The 23,614-nt window shown below is 42.3% G+C and overlaps 1 protein-coding gene across 5 annotated transcripts in view; it reads right to left on the reverse strand.

Annotated features, from left to right (window-relative positions):
* The window catches only part of DNM1 (dynamin 1), a 174,137-nt gene that overhangs the window by 64,465 nt on the left and 86,058 nt on the right, over nucleotides 1–23,614 (reverse strand). For all 5 annotated transcript variants that reach the window (XR_004540865.1, XM_033960897.1, XM_033960895.1 and 2 more), the window contains exons 12-13: nucleotides 23,407–23,477; nucleotides 21,535–21,586 (exon numbers count right to left, since the gene is read on the reverse strand). Coding sequence is in view for 4 of the 5 variants with exons in the window: in XM_033960897.1 (XP_033816788.1) it covers nucleotides 21,535–21,586; nucleotides 23,407–23,477 (123 nt within the window). In the remaining variant the exon portion in view is untranslated. The remainder of the gene's footprint in view (nucleotides 1–21,534; nucleotides 21,587–23,406; nucleotides 23,478–23,614) is intronic.

Below are 23,614 nucleotides of genomic sequence, written 5' to 3' on the forward strand. Positions count from 1 at the left end.
TCTTCCCGTTTTATTATGATTTTGCCCCCTCCTCTCGTTCTACCCTTTCATGTTTCTCTCCTATACAAATTGTAGTTCTCCCTTTTTCCTATTCAACCAGTTAGTCAATTGGAATATCTGCATTTTGTCATGTCTTACACAATTACTTGTATCCCCCTATTATAACTGTAAATCACTTAGAATTTTATGTACAGCGATTAATCAAATTTTAATAAACTTGATAACCTGAAAACCTGACTGGCAAGGAGGTACTCCAGGACCATGTTGAAAAACATTGTTCTATAACACTGTGCGCATTTTAAGGGAACATATCCGATCCGCCTAGGTTCCTTCCATTGCCACACCCCCTTTGCAGATACACGTGGAAACACTTAGGCGCCATTCGATAATTGGGCACATACATGCGTTTTCGGGTGGATCTGCAGTTTGTGCCATTTCAACGGCATTAGAATTGGTGCTCGTCGCCATATATAGAATTTCCCCACAAATGGGTGGATTGGGGTAGGTGGAAATGATAGCATGGCACACCCATTAAGTGCACACAGTCAGGAAGAACAACACCCTCACACTTGCCACACTGGAATCTGGAGAGATCTACGCAATACTTCAAACGAAGCATCAAAGGAAAAACAACACTCATGCTTACAGACCTGAGTAAGCGCTTCCTGAAAGAATAAACAGGTAGCAGTTTATAAGACAAAAGGGCAGGTGTAAATCCCCATTAAGAGGGAAAGAGAAGAGAGGCAGGAACTGAAGGATTCTGCACCACAGCAGGAGACATGGGCCAAGTTGGCACTGTACACATTGAGAGTCATAGAGAATGGATTTAATTGTATAGGCTCGAAAAAAGAAAATAATTCTTGCCACAATATAATATTACATAATATATATGACGCAACCAAACAAACAAAAAGAAAATCTTGCCTTACTTGATTATTGTAACATTGTTTACCTGACAGTCTATTAAAGAAATATGCAGCGACTACGTGTAGTTCAAAATGCCACGGTCAAAATGTATACTTCAAAATGACTGATCTGTGGACTAAAGAAGTTCGACCACATGACACATTTCTTTCGTGAGTTACACTGGTTGCCAGTAGAGCATGGGTGAAGTTCAAACTTGGTTGCTTTTGCTACAAGGTTCTGTTTGGACTCACCCCTAAATATTTAACCGATCTCTTCTTTCTAACTACAGTAGTACCTTGGATTACGAGTATAATCTGTTCCAGGAGCATGCTCGTAATCCAAAATGCTCGTTTATCAAAGCGAGTTTCCCCATAGGAAATAATGGAAACTCACTTTGATGCATTTCCCCCCCCCCCCCGAGAACCGGCATTGCTCCCCTCGAAGGCCCCCCCTGTGATCAGGCACCCCCCCTGCGATCCGGCACCCCCTGCCTCGAAACGGCACCCCCCCGCAACGATCCGACCCACCCGACACGATTGGGCACCCCCCCGACACAATTGGGCACCCCCCCCGACAAGATCCGACATCCCCCCCGACACAATTGGGCACCCCCCGCCACTTCTTACCCTCATCTGGGCACTCTAGAAGATCGGACTCCTCGTCTGCTGGGCCTTGAGCATGCTCAGATGCTCAAGGCCCAGCAGACGAGGGCCGATCTTCAAGAGTGCCCAGATGAGGGTAAGAAGCGGCGGGGGGTGCCCAATTGTGTCGGCGGGGGGGTCAGATCGTGGCGGGGGGGTGCCTAATCGTGGCGGGGGGGCGGATCGTGGCGGGGGGTGTCCAATCGTGGCGGGGGGGGTTGGATCGTGGCGGGGGGGTGCCGGTTTGAGGCAGGGAGGGTGCCGGATTGCGGGGGGGGGAGAGGGGTGCTCGTAAATCGAGCCATGCTCGGTTTCCGAGGCACCGATTTTGCAAATATTTTGCTCGTCTTGCAAAACACTCGCAAACCGGTGCACTCGTAAACCGAGGTACCACTGTACTAATAAATATAAGAGATGCTGGCATTTGAACTTTATCTTCCCGCATGTAAAAGGCTACAAACGTTAAAAAAAAATCACCAAAACATATTGTCCTATCAGGCAGCTTCATGGGATAAGGACTTAGATCGAATGATTGTGACTGCTAACACTTACTTAAAGTTTAGGGGGTATTTAAAAACATATCTGCTTGCTAAGTACCTGGTGATGTAGGCAGCTGTCCAGGCCTACCTCGGTAATGAGACCTCGAACGCTATATACTGGTTTCAATAAGTATATATTTATTTAGTCAATCAATAACAGCTTACAGGAATAAATCATTCAGCATATAGCGTAACAGAAGGTGATCTCTAGGCCTGGAGATCCTCTGGAGTCTGTTATGACCTCTCCCTTCTAAAGGCCTGGTTTTTATACATTTCTTAGTGGCCAACACCACGTTGGTTTACATCACATGATACATCCTTATTGGTTATTTACTTATGCATTACTGCCTAACTACATTCATTTATTGGCTATTCTCAACTACGTCATGTTATATGTTCACTCTGTTTTCCGTAAGACCTACCTTATTCCCTGAAATGCCTGTTTCCCCACCATATATGCATTTCCGAGCAATAAACCTCCTCCCAACTGCAAATATTTCTGACACTTTAGATGATATCTTCGGACCATGGTCTGTTTATCTCTTCATGGTATCTGGCTGGGTGGGCCTTGGTGCACCACAACAAACCCACAGCCTCAGGACCTGTTGCTTTTTCTCTAGTTTTACTGCTACAGTAGCTAATTGAACTTAAAAACAGCGCATTTCCCCATCTTTGCATGCTCTTTAGTCAATGATGTGAAATATCTTTTCACAGCTAATTTACTGTTTCCATCAGCTGCAGAGATAAGATACTAGTTGCAGGGGGAGAGAAAGGTTTTTGTAGAGAGAACAGTTTCTGTGAGCTTATGGTTTTTTCCTTATCCCACTTCACCTGGTTTAATAATGTCAGGACTTAAAGGGATTCTTCCAGAGCTTCCATGCTTTACCTTCTTGCCATTTCCCTCCTTCTCTCACTGGTTAAGTAATTTTGTTCATTCAATTGTATATTTTATCTTTTGTAAATCGCATAGAACTTCACGGTCCTGCGGTATATAAGCTGATTGTTATGTTACTGTAATAGTAGTCCAAAAGAAGAGGCAAGAGAGATGTCCTTCCAGACAAGCAATTTTATTCTCTAAAATACATATAGAGAATAAAATTGCTTGTCTGGAAGGACATCTCTCTTAACATATACGTTGCATCAAGACTTGACCTCAGTGCTAGAAAGTATTTTCAGTATGTCCGAGATACATAGTAAAGATCAGGAATTATATGGATTAACGAGTCCCAGGACTGTTCAATGAATTTGATGAAAATACAAACTTAAAACTATATCATGATCTGGTCTGATCTCTAGAAGTGTAGTTCTAGCCATGATAACATTTAGTGACCTCTCCAAAACTGCCGTGATATCCAATGAAGGAGAAGCTATTTCCTCCTGCTGTATTGCAGTAGAACTACCCTACCTCTTACTGAGAAATACTGTGCTCTTACAATGAGTGGCAAAGTCTCAGTTATAATCAAAAGAACCTCCTGAGGATATTTCTAGAACAGTAGTCTCAAACTCGCGGGCCAGGGGGAGGGCCACATGTGGCCCGCCAGATACTATTTTGAGGCCCTCGGTATGTTACCATTGTTCTGGAACGTTGCCCGCCTCACTGCTGTAACCTCACGCAAGCGCTTTCCTGAGTCTGTGCACGATTGTGAGATGGAGTGGAAAGGACAATCACATGCAGATGCAGGAAAGCGCTTGCCAGAGACGAGCAACATTCCAAAATGTAAGGTAACCATAGGAGGCAGTGCAGCTTGTGCGTGTGCACGTAATCTTGTGAACTCTCACGAAATTTGGCACCTCTCCAGGCGGTGACTGCTTGATGTAAGATGGCAGTTGTGTCCAGTGCTGGAGGAAGTGAGAGCTGAAGGCAGTTGTGGATGCGACCACCGGACACTTAAGGCACAAGTCAGATATTGATTTTCCCCTCTACAAAAAAGCTTAGAGGACTGCACCAAAATCTTGTCTCTTGCAGTTGATACTTTAGAATCTAAATCACAATTTTATGTGAGGTAAAACTCTTTATAGTTTATAAATCTTTCCTTAATCGCTTCTGATAGTTTCAGCTATACACAGCTGAAAGCAGTGCAACATGCAGAAAGTGAAAAACTATCTAAACTTCACGCTCTGCATGTTGCACTGATAGTTTCAGCTGTGTATAGCTGAAATTATCAGAAGCAATTAAGGAAAGATTTATAAACTACTAGCTGATGCCCCGGCGTTGCACGGGTATTTAATTATAGCAATAACACTGTAAATGGATTCAAATAAAGATACTTTATAGGGGATGAATGAAATTATTGTTTTACAGCTTAATAAAAAGTACAATATTCAAATTATAATGTGAAATATTTGACAAAATGAATACAATACAACTAATGCAAAACGTGATTATAAACAACATTTTTAGTTTCACCTCCAGGAGCAAGAACATATAAATTGTTGGGTGAACCCACCCTTGAGCAAGCAACATACAGTTGTGGGCCGAGAGACCCCCAGAACATATCACCCCAGGTAGTGAGGGATCTGCATACCAAGTTTCGTTCAAATCGGTCAAGCCGTTTTTGAATTACTGTGAGAATGGCAGCTTTTTACATTTTTTCCATTGACATGAATGGGTGAAATCTGATTTTCTGTTTGTAGCTCCGCCCATGTGTGCAGGTGGGCCGCGAGACCCCCAGAACATATCACCCCAGGTAGTGAGGGATCAGCATACCAAGTTTCGTTCAAATCGGTCAAGCCGTTTTTGAATTACTGTGAGAATGGCAGCTTTTTACATTTTTTCCATTGACATGAATGGGTGAAATCTGATTTTCTGTTTGTAGCTCTGCCCACGTGTGCAGGTGGGCTGCGAGACCCCCAGAACATATCACCCCAGGTAGTGAGGGATCTGCATACCAAGTTTCGTTCAAATCGGTCAAGCCGTTTTTGAATTACTGTGAGAAAGGCAGCTTTTTACATTTTTTCCATTGACATGAATGGGTGAAATCTGATTTTTTGTTTGTAGCTCCGCCCACGTGTGCAGGTGGGCCGCGAGACCCCCAGAACATATCATCCCAGGTAGTGAGGGATCTGCATACCAAGTTTCGTTCAAATCGGTCAAGCCGTTTTTGCGTGATCGCGGCACATACACACACACATACACACATACATACCTCCGATTTTATATATATAGATAACAAGTTTTACCTCATGCAAAGTTGTCATTTCTTTAATAAGATATTAATTATTTTTTTTCTGCAGCCCTCCAAATACCAAGGGTTTGAATTTGAGACCGCTATTCTAGAACATGTCCAAAAGAGATATCAGTGGAGACTTGGGAAAATTCAAAATTCTCAAATCTTCCTCACCTGGTTTTCCAGAGGTTCCACCTTACAACTCATAGTCTCTCTTTCCTTCACTAATGCCACCTCCAAACTTTTCAGTTCTCCCACCAAGTTGTCCTGCCGGGCTAGTCTCTCCTCACATAAAATCACCTTGTTCATCACTTCACCAACTCGCAGATCATAGGAGCCAAGTTTTGAAAATGATTGGGGGATGCTCAACTTATAACTCACAACAAATTTCCCCTTATCCAGAAAAAAAAAAAAAAGATACATTCTGGTAGTGAGTAACCAGACTGTATCTAAAGAGCAGAGCAGGTAATGTGGACATATCAAAAGTTAGGGTTTTGCCGCTTTGTCCTCCCCTTGCAGTTTGTCAGCATCATACTTTCTCCATTCAAGCCAATCGTAGCATTTTTTTTCCAACCAGTCTTTCTCTTCTCTCAACCCATCTTCACCACACTCTACTCCGTCAATTTTTTAATTTCCCTTAATTTCTTCTTCCCTTCCCCTCACTCCTCCTGGTCCTTTCCAACATCCCTACTCCTCCTGCATAGGTATAATTTGATGTTTTATATTTGGGAACAGGGCGTTTAATAGCTCTCTTCCTGCTCCACTCCCTAAATCTTTTTAGCCTGTTCCGTTTCTTATTTTCCTTTTACCCAGCCTTCTATTTCCCTCCACTACCCAGCAAACTCCACTGCACTTTTCCTTAGCCAGCTGCTGTTAGATGCAGGTTTGATACCCCCCATCCCTTTACCGATTTCCATTTCTCACTCTCCTCTACAGGTAAGACTTTCTAATGTTTGTAGATTTAACTCGTCTTCAATTTGTGACTCCCTATTGATCACAGGCTTGGATCATTCCACTGATCTGCTCTCCCTGGCTCTAGGCACATTTCTTTTTCTGAGACTGGTTCCCCCCATCCACTTTTTCAGCACTTCTCTGGCACGTATATTTCCAGGCCAATGGCCACCTTCTGCCTGCAGAGTCCACATCAGATTCTTTGCCACATGCTCACCCTGAGCTCTGGAAGACCAGCAAGGATCATAGTTTAAAATCTCAGTTTAGATGCTGAGTGGAAGAACAAAGTCTATCAGCCCAGGGCATACTACATACTGGGCTTCCTGCACAATATTACTGTAGTGGCCAAGGAACAAGCATCCAGATCAAGGAGCTGAATTGAGACCTGGGAGGTAGTTGCAGAGTTTTACTAAGAGCAAAGCGGGGAGCAAGGATCCAGGAATTAAGCAAGAAGCAAGCCAGGGAGCCAAAGCAGGAAACACACAGCTTGTGAGACAGCATGTCCCTTCTCCCCCATCCCCAATACTGCCAAAGGTCTCCTGCCACTCTTCCTGCTGCCCTATGTCTTTAGGCTCACATAGACCAGTGCCCCCATCATTTCTACCTCTTGTGCAATGTAATGGGGAATAATATTTTTAATTTTTGTGAAGAATGGGAACAGCATTACTCTCCATTCTCCCTCGGTTCAATTTCTGACCATAGTTCCTCTCAATATCAGAGCTGCCAAAAGAAAACAAAGTTTTAAAAGGGAGATTTTCAGTTCTTGGTATTCCATCCTTCCACAATCTTCTCCCCTTTCTCCATCCTTCGAATGAAATATCTTATTTACCCCCAGTGACTGCAAGGTTGGAAGAAAAGAACAGATACCAGCAGCTACCCAAATCTTACCAGCGCCATCAGTAATATATCTCCCACTTAGTGATTCTTAAGCTCGATCAGCTATGCAGCATGACTGATTGACTTGAACCAGGAGCGCATCTGAGTGACCTACACTGCTACTCTCTTCTGCTCCCTGCTTTGAGTCCATTGTTCAGCAATTGCCATGTTTCCCCGAAAATAAGCCCTAGCATGATTTTCGGGGTAGGTCTTAATATAAGCCCTACACCACAAATAAGCCCTAGTCCAAGGATTCGCCAGCAGCAACTCTTCAACCTGCCCCCCACCCCACCGCGCAGCCAAACCCCTGCTGACCCTCCATCTTTCCCTCCCTGCTGACCGCGAGCGAGCCCCTACCTACATCCAAAGCAGTGTTGGGCCGGTGTAAACAGGCTGCTTCGGCCTGCTTCGGCTGTGAAATCCAGCCTGTACTGAGGTCCTCGGCTCCATCTGAAACAAAAACACCTCTTCCTCATGCGAAGGAGCCCCCAACATCCAGAATAGTCTGCACCAGTCATGGATGCAGGCCCCCTATTTATTTATTTGGATTTATTATCCAGATTTATGATGCGATTCAACCAAGGCAGTATACAGCAAGTTTGAGGGATAAGGCCAGATCTTGCCTTTCTGCTTCCCCATCGGGTAGCATCACTGAGCAGAATGAAGTTATAAGGAGCTCTTTCACCATAGTCAACACCATCTTCGCTTCCATCCATGATGCTTGCGTAGTACGTTCTATGGATTCATATTACCTTTTAAAGACCATTCAATCCACTTTATTGAAAAGACTGGTCTAGTTTACCCCTTACAGGGCTGTTAATTACACAGGTAGGGAACTGCATTCTTTATCGCAGGAACACTTGTAATGTTAGCTTTTCTAATAATTTCACCAGTGGTCCACACTTTAGACTTTCTACTTGCATGCTGTTTGGCAGCTCTAAAGAGAAGGCGCCATGGGCTAGATTCTGTACATGGCGCCTAAATTGGCAGGCACCGGCAGCATATCAATCACACTTACGCGCCGTTTACAGAATCACACCTAACGGCTCCTATCAATAAACGTAGGCCCTGGTAATATAGGCCAGGGTTTGTTGTTTGTTTTTTTTTTTTTAAAGAATATATTTATTCGAACTCCATCATGGTTACAACACAGGAACAGGGTAACAAAACAGTACAGGTCAAATGATGAGATAATACAGTCCATAGCAGGCAGTCCACTGTTCACAATACTGTATCAAGGATACCCAGCCCTGGGCAAACCGACCAGAGCCCATAGTTTAGAATATAAAACTACAAACAATCCTCATTCACTCCTAATCCAGAAGCGAACCTAAATCCAGGAAAAAAAAAAAGAGAGAGAGAACGCACCACTCATATGCCATACACTCCATAGTCACTCCCCCCCCCCCCCCATTCTTTCCAAGGTGCACTGAAAAGAGCCAAGGGTTTTAATGGTCTACATTGCAGGTGCCTAAGTTCTATAAAGAATTGTGCCTAGCAGCGCCTATGTTTATCTCCATCCCGAAACACGCACACTTAGGTGTTAGGCCTTTTATATAATCGGGTAGGCTCCTATTGGCCAATTAAATTTTTTAAAAAATTTGGAGCTTATGGATTAGAAATTGGTTATCAGACTGAAAACAGAAGGTAGGGTTAAATGGCCATTTTTCTCAATGGAGGAGCGTAAATAGTGGAGTGCTGCAGGAATCTGTACTGGGAATGGTGCTATGTAACTTATTTATATATGATTTGGAAAGTGGAACGAGAGTGAGGTTATTAAATTTGCAGATGACACTAAACTGTTCAAAGTTGTTAAAACGCATGCAGACTATGAAAAATTGCAGGCCGACCTTAGGAAATTGAAAGACTGGGCATCCAAATGGCAGATAAAATTTAATGTGATGCACATTGGGAAGAATAACCCAAATCATAGTTACCAGATGCTAGGGCCAACCTTGGAGGTCAGTGCCATTGTAGACAATACGCTGAAACCTTCTGTTCTATGTGTGGTGGCGGACAAATAATTAAACAAGATGCTAGGAATTATTAGAAAAGGGATGGTTAACAAGACTAAGAATGTTATAATGCCTCTGTAGTGCTCCATGGTGCAACCTCACCTTGAGTATTGCATTCAATTCTAGTCGCCTTATCTCAAAAAAAAGATATAGCGGAATTAGAAAAGGTTCAGAGAAGAGCAACCGAGATGATAAAGGGGATGGAACTCCTCTCATATGAGGAAAGACTACAAAGGTTAGGGCTCTTCAGCTTGGAAGAGGCGGCTAAGGGGAGATATGATTAAAGTCTACAAAATCCTGAGTGGTCTAGAACAGGTAGAAGTGGATCGATTTTTTTACTCCATCAAAAATTACAAAGACTAGGAGTACACTCGATAAAGTTACAGGGCTGAATGAAAAGTAATGAGACTGCCTCTGTTTTTCTTTCCAAGAAGTAGATGTGGAAGAGCTGGGCTGATTCTTGTGAAGCTCATACATCAACGTTTCTGAACCTGCAGTTGGACAGCCTTACAGCCTCTTTTACAAAGCATCGCTTTAGCGGCTTTGCTGCGCTAATGGCCCCGAAGCCCATAGAGATTTAAAGGGCTTCGGGGCCGTTGCCGCATGGCTTTGTAAAAGAGGCAGTCTTCATTGTTGGATCACAGCAAGAAGAAAAACTTTGTATGTTTTGTCATAGAAGATGAGTAAGAGGTATCTGTGAGAGTACTCAGCCCGACTAATTATTTCACCACTGTATGCTTGCTGTAACATTACCGCTCTTTCCAAGTTTAACACAAAAATTCAGTCACACACTTCTGACATACTCTCACAAACATATCTTCCTCATATATCATGATGAAACGTACAGAGTTCTTCCTCTTGCTGTGACCCAACAATTTGGAAAGAGAAATAGAGGCAGTCTCATTACTTTTCAATCAGCTCTGAAATATCTGAGACAGAAAGCAGACTAAGTAACAATCTGACAGGGCGGGCTGTCAAGACTTGTCTCTTTCTGCTAGAAAGAAGATTATCAAGGACAGCTAGGTAGGTGCCCTGTGAAAAGGTTGTCTCTCCAACCTCCCCAGCTAAAGCCCTCTGATCCAGAGACTGTATCTTCTCCAAGGAAGAGCTGACCCAGAAATCCTGGGAACCCCTATAGCACCGGATTAAAAACCCCAAAATAATAAATCAGATGCAGAGTAGATGAAAAGACTCGCTTGCAGAAGGAAAAACCGAGAAGCTGAGACACTGCCCAGTGACACAAGGAGATGAAGTTGAAAAATGTAGGTGATGCCTTCTGCAATCCTCACAGGTAAAGGGAAGAAACCCACTTGTCAAGACTCACATTCTCTTCTGCACTGGAAAAATGGCATTATGCGCACATATATGCGCAACTGGCAAAATTCCGCCTACGTGCTATTCTGCAAATTCCTGCTTAGCTTATATATACCACAGATTTTCAAGGGGGGGAGGGGTGTACACTTAGGCAGGGCACCCAGTTACACAGATTAATTTACAGAATACTGTTCAGTTACATGTATACCTCTGATACTTAGGCACAGGAATTTTCACCAGCTCTATGGCCCATGTTGAATAATGACAATCATTAGGATGGTATATAGAATGTTCTAAACAAATTACGCCAAAGGAAAAAGGGTACAAAAATTGTATTCACTCTCCCAAAAACATGAAACACATAGCATAGAAAAGGATAGAGCAATAAATTCTCAATACTAAAAAAAATCACCTCAAGAGAAATGTACAATCCTCTTTGTACATAATAAGTATACTGCATGCAGTCAGGTAAGAAGGGCATCAGAATAGCTCAAACACAATGGATGTAACACACAGTTATTTCAGGTCCAGATCAAATCAAACATGTAAAAATGTGCAAATCAAAATGTACTTTTTTGAAAAGATTTTTTTTTATTTTTTTTTACAAATTCACCACTCCTTCTAAAATTAATATAGGTGGCAAACAATTATCTGTCTTCCAAAGACTCCAGAACCGGATGTATCAATCACTGGTATAAAGAGGACTGTACATTTCTCTTGAGGTGATTTTTTAGTATTGAGAATTTAATCATTGTACCCTTTTCGACGCTATAAATAAATGACTGTCATAAGTGCTTGCACCTAACCTTTTAAGGTTAATATTCTATAAGGGAAAGTAGGTGCCTATGTATAGAATAGGCCACTGCTTGTCCAGGATCGGTGGCATGAAATGCTGCTACTATTTGGGTTTTTGCTAGATACTTGTGACTTGGATTGGCCTCCGTGAAGACGGGATACTGGGCTAGATGGACCAGGATTTTCTTGGCCTGAGTGTACATAAGTTAAACCACAACCAAAATCCACCTAGAATCCGCCCTTAACCATACCTGTTTTCTGGTAGGCACCTCAAGGTAGATAGTTAACCACCATCCCCGCCCCTTTTTTTTTTTTTTTTTTACAAAACCATAGTGCGTTTTGTAACACCAGCCATGGAGGTAACAGCTCCAATGCTCATAGAGTTCCTATAAGCATCGGAGCTGTTATAGCTGCGGCTGGCGCTAAAAACCATGCTACAGTTTTGTAAAACGGGGGCGTGGAGGTCATTTAAAAAAATTTTTGTTAATGGCACTTTTCATTATCAGCGCCAAATAAGCCTAATTGAAAAATTAAGTTAGGCGCCCACATTGGCTAGCTGCGCCAATCTAGGCGCCTATCTATAGGCGTCTTTTATAGAATCAGGACCTCAGTGTGCATTTTTTTCAGTGCCCACATTCAGACACCATTTACTGAATCTAATCCATGGTATGCAAGTAAAATGACAACTAGGGAGGAGACAGCTCTATGGTTCCATGGGATTATACAATGAAGAAAGCTGGTACTACTCTTATCAGCTCATAGCAGCTGTTCATGGCTGAGTCACCTTCACCCACTGATGGAGATGTAAAAGAAATTCCAAATAAACCTGCCAAAAACTGCTAAGAAAGAACATTTAAAGAGGACCATTTTATCCTCCCCATTTCATTGTGCTCCTCCAGAGATTGTTTCATGTTTCTGTCTCTATGTATACCTTCTATTGTCCTTTTAATACATAATTAGGTTGTTGATGCTTTGGGGGTTTTCACTTTAATTTCTCTATAACAGGCAACTTGCCAAAATATGGTGATTTGGTAAATTTGCTATAATTCTATTTTGGATAATTTTCAAAGGGATTTCTGCAGGAACAGGAGTTTTTACCTGCAGAAACTCTCTCGCCCCACCCGCACCCCATCAGCTTTCTAGAACTCTTCCCCCTATCCCTGTGTGGAAAAGGGGCTAAGCAAGTTTCAAAAATCGTATCTCCTGCGCCTTTAATTGTGCTGTGTGAGGCACTTTTTTTTTTTTTTTTTTTACAGGGTTTGCTCGATGCACGGAACTGTAAAAACTTTTATCTAGCTCATTCAAATAAAAGAATGGACTTCCTCATCTGTTTATTGTTGTCATTCTCTCCTAGAGTCCCACTTCTTACAGGTGCCGTAGAAGTGGCCCTGTCCCGAGATACATAAATTACCATTCACACGCAAAGCCTGTAGCGCAGCCCTCTACTCACCAGGATCTCATCCTGCACAGGGTGACCATAGCAACAGCAGCAGAGCAGAGCGGAAAGGAGAGGAGCACAAGAGAGGAGAGATCATTACTAGCAAAGCAGGAGCTGAAACTGACAAATTCCAAAGGAAACATCAATATCCTCTCCCCCTCCCCCCCATAAAGTCTATCGCAAAAGCACAAATGTATCACTATGGTTCATGCTTATTTACAGATGCAAGCGTCAGACGTGCAGCCATGAAATGCCTACAGTCCTCACTAACTCTGGGCTACTTCTAATAATGGCCGAGTAGCTGCTGCCCGTACTGTGAAAAAAAAAAAATGCCCCTGTTCCTCTTTCCCAGGGTAGTTGCGAGAGGATAATTCTTCTCTGTCTATATCAACCTTGGAGAACTGACCTCCAGAAATAGACACAGGGCTTTAAATGAGGTCCCAGCAAGGACTTGGAGAGAGAGACATTACCCTGGCTTCCTGCATTCTAAATGCAGTATATGAAATCTCTGCAATACCTCTGAAGCAAATGAACAGACTTAAAAATAATGCAAAAATCGCAATAAATTGAGGTAGCCTTGGCAGTGGCGGAGCGAGGGTGAGAGGCACCCGGGGCTGTGGTGCCCCCTCTCCCGTCCTCTTCTCCGCCCTCACCCCCACCTCCCGTGCGCACGCCCTTTCCCTTCCCCATACCTCCTTTTTCGTGGTGCAAACAGCAATTCCAACCTGCTGCTCACGCCAGCGTTGAGTCTTACTCCGACGTCACTTCCTAGGCGTGGGTCCAGGAAGTGAAGTCAGAGGAAGAGCCGACACTGGTGTGAGCAGCAGGTTGGGGTTGCTGCTTAAGCCATGAACATTAAAAAGATACAATGGAAGGGAAGGAGAGGAGGGCGCATGGTAATGGGAGGGGGTGGAGAAGAGGATGGGTGCCAGCGCCCCCACCAAAACGGTGCCTGGGGTGGACCACCCCCACCACCCTTACTACGCCATTGAGCCCTGGGCTACTGACTTCGACCGAGGGATCTCAGCGCCAAGTATAACATCACTGCCAGAATCAGGAGAGTGAGATGGAAGAATGAGGAATTTACAACTTGAAAGGAAAAATTGTCATCATGTTGGAGAGAGGCCGGTTAATGGGTCATATATGGTGTCCATTGTGTATGCACTGCCATGACCTGGTACTAATATTCCCTAGCTGCCAGAAGTATAAGGAATGTCTCTTTGAGACTTGAGAAAGGAGCAGCAGTGGAGATCAGGCCAGGAGTCCCCTCAATTATGAGGGACCCTGGGAGTCAAAAACCAGTGGAGCAATGTTCATCAGGAATTGATTGATATGAGGCCATTACCACAACAAAGTCCATGCTGTTGCCTGAAAGCCTCGCCAATCTCACCTTGGAGGAACAGCAGTCCTCCAAGGCCAGGGACAGCACTGTGATGAGACCCAAGGGGTGAGGGAGAGGATTGCCACATGAGAGCCCTACTCCCCAGTGAACAGCCAGCATATCAGAATGACTCTGACAGTGACTCTCCATTCTCCATGGTATCACTGCAGAGGGATTTCAGCAGTATAGGGTGGCTGTCATCAGAAGGAGGAGATACTGTACCCCCGCTTAGTGCAGGGACTACATCACCATCATCTCCACCAAATTTTTCCTGGTCCAGACAGGCATGCAAGACGGCCCTCTCTGCAGCTTCAAAGCCAAGTGCACTTCTGGTCCCCCTCTCATTAACTAGTGGTAAAGGTTCCACAGATGGCCCAGGACGTTTCCATCCAGCTGCCGCAGGATCTGGTAATGGGACTTCCATTGCCAGGCAACTTTTTAATATTCTATGGAGAGAGATGTCCATGACAAATCTGGAGGGAGAATAACTGGCCTAATTGGAACGACAGCTGAGACTGAATCTCTAGCTGCCTGGCCTGCTGGAGAGCTGCAAGGAGGCACACATATAACCCCTGGGTACAACCTGGCCATGGAGCACGACCCCCATCTCCCTGCACCCAGCCGGTCAGATAAGTACATCAAGCAATGGGTCTACCACGTATGGGGGCTATCCCTACGTGTCCCTCCTAGTAATGACCATGGTAAATGCCTATCAAAACATTTGGGTGAGGGACAAAATTTGGCAGAGTTTGCCCATTAGCCTAGGGCCCGAAGGATACACTCAGGCCCATGAAAAAATGCAGAAATCCATTGTGCTGTGCAAGGTGGAAAGGGACTTGGGGGAAACTGTATTACATCACGGAACTGCTAATGGGATGCAGCAGCGCCTGCAAGCCTGATCCATACTAGATCACCATCTAGAGGGCTACTGGTCTCGTGAACTGTGCTGAACTTTTGGGAATGCAAATTAATTGTTAGAACTGGTTTTGACGCAAAGTCCCGAGTAGTTTCCCTACATAACATGGATAGAATCATGTCTCCTTAATGGGGTACACAGTGGTATTCTGAAGTCGTATATAGTTTGCAATGTGACAGTAATATGTTTCTGTTCTACAGTTGTGTTTAATAAAAGGGATGCTGTGAGGTGTAATAATAAAGTTAAGATCTATGTGTTTTTTTTGTGCTTGAAATTGATTCAGCTGCACGGTGCTTTTCTTTCTGGGATGAGTGTACCACCGCAGAAAGGGTAGTGGCCGGAACCCACAGACACAGGTAAGAAAAGTAACATCTGTGTACAGCTGAACCCTAGATGTTTTTACCAGTAATAACTGCAGCATTACTAGAAGAGTGACTTGCAACTCGCAACCAGGACAATTATTTTTTCATAGATTACATTTCTCATAACTTGTAACCAGTAATTTAACATTTCAGGAAGTATGTTTCTCTAATCCAGAGAACACTCTAGGAGGAAAAATAGTTTTCAAATGTGAGAGTTTGGTAACAACAAGGTAAACTCCTTGGGATGTGAATGAAGAGGGGGGGTCTCTCCTAAATTAGGGAGACGGGATGTATATGTTAAAATCAGTTTGCCATTTGAGTTTCAGGTTGTCATCTGCTGATCTCTCATGCTGTGCCATGGACTTGTTACCCATGTCATTTGCATTTGAGAGTTCCAGCCTATATTTTCCATTCAACTGGTACTGATTTTTAAATGGAGTCGTAAAGGAGTTTCGAGCAAATCATTTGTTCTTGTGCTGGGAGGAGAGTGTAGCCCTGGGCAAATAGCATGCACTGAAGTGAGGCGTTAAGGGGGTACATCTACTTCTCATAGCTGCAAGCTTAGAGTTTTAACATTATCAGTGCTGTATGCCCTATACTGGAGTTTGCAAGGCAGCTCTGACCTTCAGTACAGCGCAATATGTTTTTACATTTTTCAAGCTTCTACCCATATGAATTAAAGTACAACCTGCCTACAGGTCAATTTTTGAGGCTGCGGAGATTATGTTCAACAGAAAGAGAATCTAAAATACAGGTTCACCCTAACATGGCTATTAAGATGGGCATATTTGAGGATACATTTTGCTAAAAGAGATTTGTTGTTGGAAAAATCTGCACAAGTGAAGGAAGATCTTTTGACTTCCGAGGAAGTAGGGAGGTTTGTGGATATTATGAAACAGCACTGGCATACCTAGTTATATCCATGTTTTCCCCAATTTCCTATGGTGGCCTGATCAGGAGCGGGCACCACTGGGGAATGTTTGAATCATTTAAAATTTGGGATAAAAAGAGAAATATACAAGGGGGAGAGTTTAGGCATGATTGTTCATGGTAATTGCCAGTGGTGTGAGAGTAGGTTGAGAAGAGAAGAGTGGAGTGACCCACAAACGAAAAAAGTATTGAGAAATGTAGGGGGATACAGATTACAATAGTGCCCAAATAGGATATATAATAGAATGTCCATATAAATTAATTTATGTTGGATGAACTAGCCATCTTAATGAACACAAGTATCGTATAGGCAGGGAGGTGCATCAAGCCCTCCTGGTTCAGCACTGGAGGGACAGACATCATCGAGTTGATGAGTTGATTATTTCTGAAGTTTCATAGCCCTTAACTATTCAATTCTCATCGTAATTATGTATTTGTAGTCAATCTTTTGTAAACCACATAGAACTCATCGGCATTTGCGGTCTAGAAATGGATTTTTATGTTATGTTATGTTATGTTTTTAAATGGAGAGTTATGGATATGGTTAGAGAAGGGAGGGAGGGTGGTAATCTTTGAAATATTTTGAACTTTAAAGAGCAATATTGGATTTATATACTCAAATGGCAACCCCTTTCGATCTCAACATGGAGATCGAATGGGCGTCATTAATTTAGTTCAGGAAGAAGTGTGATTGATGGATGGTTGAAACATCAGTAGGAGGGTTTTTAAGAAGGTAGTATGAATGCCATGGCCGTTTTGGTCTAGAAAAAGATAGGGCAAATGGGTTCTCGGCAAATATAACGTGAGCATATTAAAAAAAAAAAAACTTTATAATTTAAAATATTTAAGAATAGGGAATAATGATTTCCTTATTTCTGCAGGGGTTATCCTTGAAAAAGCCTTTTTAGGCAAAACATGTTGGATCATATCCCCTAGCCAATGGATTGAGACCATATTTTAGATGTGTTAATTACACTATATTTATATAAATGAGATATTTTTACATTAAGAGATATGAATTGTAGAGAATTGATGAAGGGCTAACGACAAGGTGGGTGTGTAAATCTTAGAGCTATGAGAGCAATTGAGCTCTAAGTGACACCGCTGAAGCCCGAGTGGGAATGACAAGTTAAAAATGTTAAAGTTAAGAAGAAGTATGTTACCAAATCCTGAATAACTTGGAGTATTTGTGTTCTTAAATATTAATTTTGGGATTATGGTTTTTGTACTTAGTTATTTCAAGTTTGTCCATATGGTGATAGGCAATGTTCTCTGAAGGCTACATGAGGGTTCACCAGCATTCATCAAACCACATAGCACTTTCTAGCCGTTTTACAGTTTAAGCTAGTTGGGGTTCTGTAGCCTTACTGGAGTTGCTGTCCTTGTTATGTTTCAGACTGCAGCAGGAATGGTTAGATGAGTGTCAGTGGACCCTCACAAAGCTCAGGCAGAACATTCTTGGGAAAGGTGTTTTCTTTATATTTTTCTCTGGCGCCTTGCTTTGAAAACCAGAAGTTGCTTACCTGTAACTGGTATTCTCTGTAATGGCAGAATAAAATCAGACACAATTGGATGGCATCATCCAACATAGACCAGCTCTCTCTTGGCATGTATGGGAAATTCCTACACAACCGCTAACTTATGAGTACCTTCAGTTTATTAACCAAGCTTAGACATCAGCTCTCCAAAAAATGTATATACGCTATCTCTATGAAGACCTCCATTATAGGTAAACAGCTTTATTTCTTTGATAAGCAGGACTAATAAGCCCCACACATGGGTCATGTCACAACAAAGGGCTTCCCTATTTTCAATTTATTTGGGGCTAGATTCACTAAATTCACCGATCGTGTCCTGACCAGTCTGTGAGTATTTCCCAACCCGATTCACTAACCTTCTGCCCGATCAATCTCTGATCCAATCCACCCATGCAAATGATGGGTAATGGCATGCATAAGTAGGAAGGCATCGATTCACTAAACAGAAGAAGGAACACTGATTGGGTTTGCCGATACGAAATGAAGCAACTGCTGAGAACCAGTCGCTTCTGTCCTTGCCGACTCTCCTGCTCTCTGCCGCCCTGAAGTCCCAGTATCGAGGTTACAAAACAACCATCAAAATTTTTTAAAAACCCTAAAGAGCAAAGGTCCAGCAAACCCTGCCCTGCCTGCTTGTTCTCCCCTCAGTAAGTGAGCGAAGGAGACGGCCAGAAAAAAATATTCAGAGTGAGCGAAGGAGACGGCCAGTGCAAGCCCGCGGGTTTAAAGCATGTTCTGTTCCTGCACAAGCGTGGCTGCTCAAATTGAAATGATTCCTTTTAAATATGTCCACTCATAGGGCCAGCAACAAGTAGTAAACTGCAGCCACTCCTCCGCCTTTATTTGACCTCGCTTGTGCGACGAGCAAGCGCATGCGCAAATCACACCTACAATCAACATGGATAATCTGCACATGCATCTCGATCGCTGTAGGGCGTGCGTCCGATCACATCATTTGCATGCTGAAGCTGCTGTGAATCTGTCACTTGGCAAGGCGCGGCCATGGATCGCCCAACAACAATCCAGATCGGTGAGTTTAGTGAAACAGGGCCTTGGTTTCTTAGGGAAGCCCATGCAAGAAATATTGCTGAGGGAGTTGACCATTAATTAATAAGTTATTGTAGAACCAAGGACAGTGCAAGGATATCAGGGGCCATGGGTGAACTGCCATGCTTCTGCCTGTTCCTTCTCTTTGTTACACTCCTACCTGCTGGCAGTAGCTCTGGCAAATACAATAATACCTTATGAGAAGTTCAATGTTTAGTGTGCATAATATATAAATTCTGGAGTCACTTCAGTAACAGCAACACAAACTCCTCTATCAGGTACTTTGATGAGAATACAAAACCCAACAGACACACGCACACAAGCACAAAACATACATACGTATCTGTCAGACCAAAATAGCAACAACTCCCAGGACTCCCAACACAAAAAAATCATTACACCAGACCCTAGAATATCAATACACATCTTGCTGGGAAAACTGAACCGCATTAGGGTTTTATCACCGGCCGCTGCAGTAAAAGCTCCGACGCTCATAGAATTCCTATGAGCGTCGGAGCTTTTATTTATTTATTTTAACATTTTCTACACCATTTAAAACTAAATCAGACAAGCATAAATAAATAATCCTCAGAAAATCAACACTGAAAAAGATGAAAGCCAAAAAAAAAGGCTTATATAAAGAATCATGAAGAAATTTTTCAAAAGTCAGCAGTCATAAGGGATCAATATCTAGAAAAAGGCAGCAGCCGGCGATAAAAAAAACTAGCACGGCTTGATAAAAGGGGGCCTAAGTTCTGGTAAAATACCTAATTTCTGTTATATAAGCAGAATACAACAATACCCTCTCACAACTGGCTATAGATTTTCCAAACAGGTTGATTCAGTCCTGATTTCCCTATTGCATTCCCCAAGAAAAGCCAAGACTACAAATTCATGGTGTGATGGGATAAATCCACAATGGAATCATCTTATTTTGAAAATCTGAAGCCAGTTGATAATCCTATCACTAAATAAATAAGGAATTACTCATTAAGAACAAAAACCTCAAGCAGACAGGCTCTGCACGTGCAGCACAGGAGAAAGAGAAAACTGAAATGTACGTATTTCCTCCTTTACTGTGCAAACTACAGACGCATCAGCGAGGTGCATTCTGAAAAGTGACATATTGCAAACTACAAATTTAGATTTTTTTTTGCGTTTTTTAAATTTTTACCTTTGTTGTCCGAGAAGCTTTATTTTTTTCTGATAATGTTGTTTTTGCTTTTTTTTTTTTCCTCTACTTTCAGTGCCTCAGCACCAGTTCTTGGACTAGGCACATCTAACAAAACATTCTGCCAGGGCCTCTAATTCACTAGCTGCAACTTTCTTCAGGCATATCAAGCCATGTTAGAAATAAAAGCCAGTGCTGTGGCTTAACATGGCTGAAAGTCAGTACTTTCAAGACTCACCAAAACAAATTTAAGGCCAGTTGAACTCAAAAGGTCTCTCTCAAACTTCAGGTGATCCAATCACCCAGTAAAAGTCCTGTTGTAGGTAACAAGAGCTTTTTCAGATTTACTCACAAAAATTGAAAGCTTCTATTTTTGGTTTGTTTTCTTGAGAGAGGATAAAGAAGAATAGAAGTACAGGACACTCAGACTTATCTGAGTTATCCCCAGTTCTCTGCTCATAAAGTCCTTTCTCTTCTTTTTAAGAGCAAAACCTCAGATCCAGCAACCTCTGTTCCACCAGGTTTTAGTTCTCCAAATGACCCAATAGCTTATCATCAACCAGTTCAGGAGCTGCATGCTAAAGACAGTGGAAGTCTGTGTGCTGCCCTTACAAGGTAAAGTCCAGCTGTCTCCATCTGCTGGTTGGTGGGCATAACTCACAGGCTCTGTGTCTGTATGGTAAGGATGCTAAGGAAAGATCTGGTTATGACTTTCTACCTGGATTTACCTCCCTGATAAATCATTTTCAGTCACTGCTCCTAGATATCTAAACAAAGCATAAAGATTCTGAATTCTTGAAATATAGTACTTTCTCTTACAAAGAGCAGCAAATCATTTGAAGGAGCACATACCTACAATATCTCTGGAGCATAAGACCTACTATCATATTTCTGGTACCTGGACTGCTAAGTTTCAAAATAGGAAAAAAAATGAAGGAAACAGTTGGTACTCTTGAATTTGGATAAATTAAGCTACAGGAAACTAAAGAGCTAGATTTAAAGATCGGTGGGGTGGGGGGGGGGAAGGTTATGAAGCTTATAAGGCTATATATGCACAATTTGGGGAAGCACAGGACTCTCTGGAACTTCTAGAAGACCAAAAGAAATCTACACAAATGTTACCCACAAACTCTTAATCAAAGTATTCTGGCACGTTTACCTGAAAGTGCTATATTTCAGAATTGAGCTAAAGCTCACCAGCATTGTTTTGCAAGTGGTTTTAATTTCATCCTGTTTCTGAGGATTTTTCATTGAAGTGGATGGAATGAATGTATTATTTGGACTACTATCTCAAAGTGACTTGTACAAAATAATTAATTCAGGGAGTCAGTGGCAAAACAGGCATCAGAAATGAGGCATGAGAAGATAAAGCAACACAGTAGAGTCTAAAATTTATAGCCCATAGTTTTCCCCTAATTCTTTGCTGCTCATCTCTCATTAGGTAAAAAAAAATCTCTTCTCAGACTGATTGACAAGCCTTAAGAGAGAGAGTCAGTTCTCCATCAGGAATCTGATGGAATATCTCCTGATGGCAAGGTCACACATACCTGATTGCCTGACGTTTTCTTCTTACTCATCTGGTTACTTCTTTGTTGAGCACTGTAGGAGAAGAGAACAAGAGCTATTCACCTAGTTTTTCTTTATTTGGGAAAAAATTAAACCTTTTTATCAGGTCAGGTTTAATAATGTCAATTCCACCACTTGGAAGAATCCATGTGGAGTCCCTCAAGGTTCACCACTTTCTCCTACACTGTTTAATGTGTATCTTTCCTCGCTTGGTTCTAGACCAGGGGTGTCAAAGTCCCTCCTCGAGGGCCGCAATCCAGTTGGGTTTTCAGGATTTCTCCAATGAATATGCATGAGATCTATTAGCATACAATGAAAGCAGTGCATGCAAATAGATCTCATGCATATTCAGTGGGGAAATCCTGAAAACCTGACTGGATTGCCGCCCTCAAGGAGGGACTTTGACACCCCTGTTCTAGACTAAGGCCTCCTTTTACGAAACTGCGATAGCAGTTTCTAGCGCAGGAAGCTGCGCTGAATGGCCCATGCTGCTCCTGACGCTCATTGAGTTCCTATGATCATCGGGAGCAACGCGGGCCATTTTGCACGGCTCCCCGCACTAGAAACTGCTATTGCAGTTTCGTAAAAGAGGGGGTTAGTAACTTAGGCATAAAGCTATTTATTTACGATGATGACATCACGATTATTATTCCATGCAGTACAACAGTTGCTAATATAATTCACATCACTGAAGCTGTCTTGAGTTCAATGGATTCCTGGATGTCAGAATTTAAATTTAAATTAAATTACAAAAAGACAAAATTCTTCTCTGCTTCCCCTCAAAAGACTCCCCATGAACCATCCATTATTCTATATACTACTCAATATACAATTCATTCCTCGATTAAAATACTGGGAGTCTTCTTTGATCGGAGTTTGATCATGAAGAATCAGATTGATGCTGTGGTTCAGAAGGGGTATTATATGCTATGGAAGTTGAGCACCATTAGACCATACATTAAAATTTCTGCATTCCAAGTTTTAGTCCAGTCACTATTATTAAGCCATCTGGATTACTGTAACATCATTTATATTACTAGTACAAAGATAAATATGGCCAGATTAAGACTCATTCAGAATACTGCAGTGAGGCTGAAGAGGTTCGACCATATAACCCCTTTTTATCATGAATTGCACTGGCTTCCTGTGGAAGCTCATATAATTTTTATATTGGGCTGTATCTATTATAATGTCGCCTTTGATCTCGCCCCACGCTACTTAGTTGATTGATTTTCATTCGCTTCTCAAGGGAACAATAGAAGATCTCATGCCCTTTTCGTATTTCCCTCTGTCAAGGGTTGTAAAAGTAAGAAATATCATGATCATACTCTCTCATTTCAGGCAGCTTGCTATGGTAAGGATTGTCAACACTTATTATTTACATTTCATTCTTATGTACATTTGAGAAAACAATTGAAAACTTATTTTTTTTTCCAAAATATTTGATTAGATCTCCACGATTTCCTTCCTTTGTTATTACTTAACTTTTTGTAAACCACATTGAACTTCAAGGTTTGCGGTCCAGAAATTTGATTTTATGTTATGTTATGTGTGAAAAGCTGAGATAGATATACTATATGGCTATCAGTCTTTGGTAGGAGTCATTTGCAGAGAAATGATTCCCAAGGTCATGTGGAAAACCATCTCCGTATTATTCAAGAGAAGGAGAGAAGTACTTGGGTTAGGGAAGGGATAAGCTTACAGCTCAGAACTAGACGCTCTTAGTTGAAAGAGAAAATCAGAGAGATAAAAGTTAGAACTAGGGTTACAGTTAGGAATTAAAGCAGAGGCTTTGGAGTTAAAATCTGGGCAGAAAAAAGACATCTGTAGAAAAACAGAGTATTACTGCTTACTTGGCAAAGCCAATGAAATCCTCATGGTTCGTGTTCATATATGCAAGCTCAATATCTATCAGCAGCATGACCTAGACAGAGACAGTTGAAAAGAGTAAGGAGAGTTTGGCTCAGAGAATTAAGGTGTTATCAGAGTATAGGCAGCCAGTCTAGTTTACAAGATATCCACAAACCCCCAAATTCTGTTAAGGTCACCCAAAACTTGGCC

Source organism: Geotrypetes seraphini, chromosome 10 (genome assembly GCF_902459505.1).
Source record: "Geotrypetes seraphini chromosome 10, aGeoSer1.1, whole genome shotgun sequence".
Lineage (NCBI taxonomy): Eukaryota > Metazoa > Chordata > Amphibia > Gymnophiona > Dermophiidae > Geotrypetes > Geotrypetes seraphini.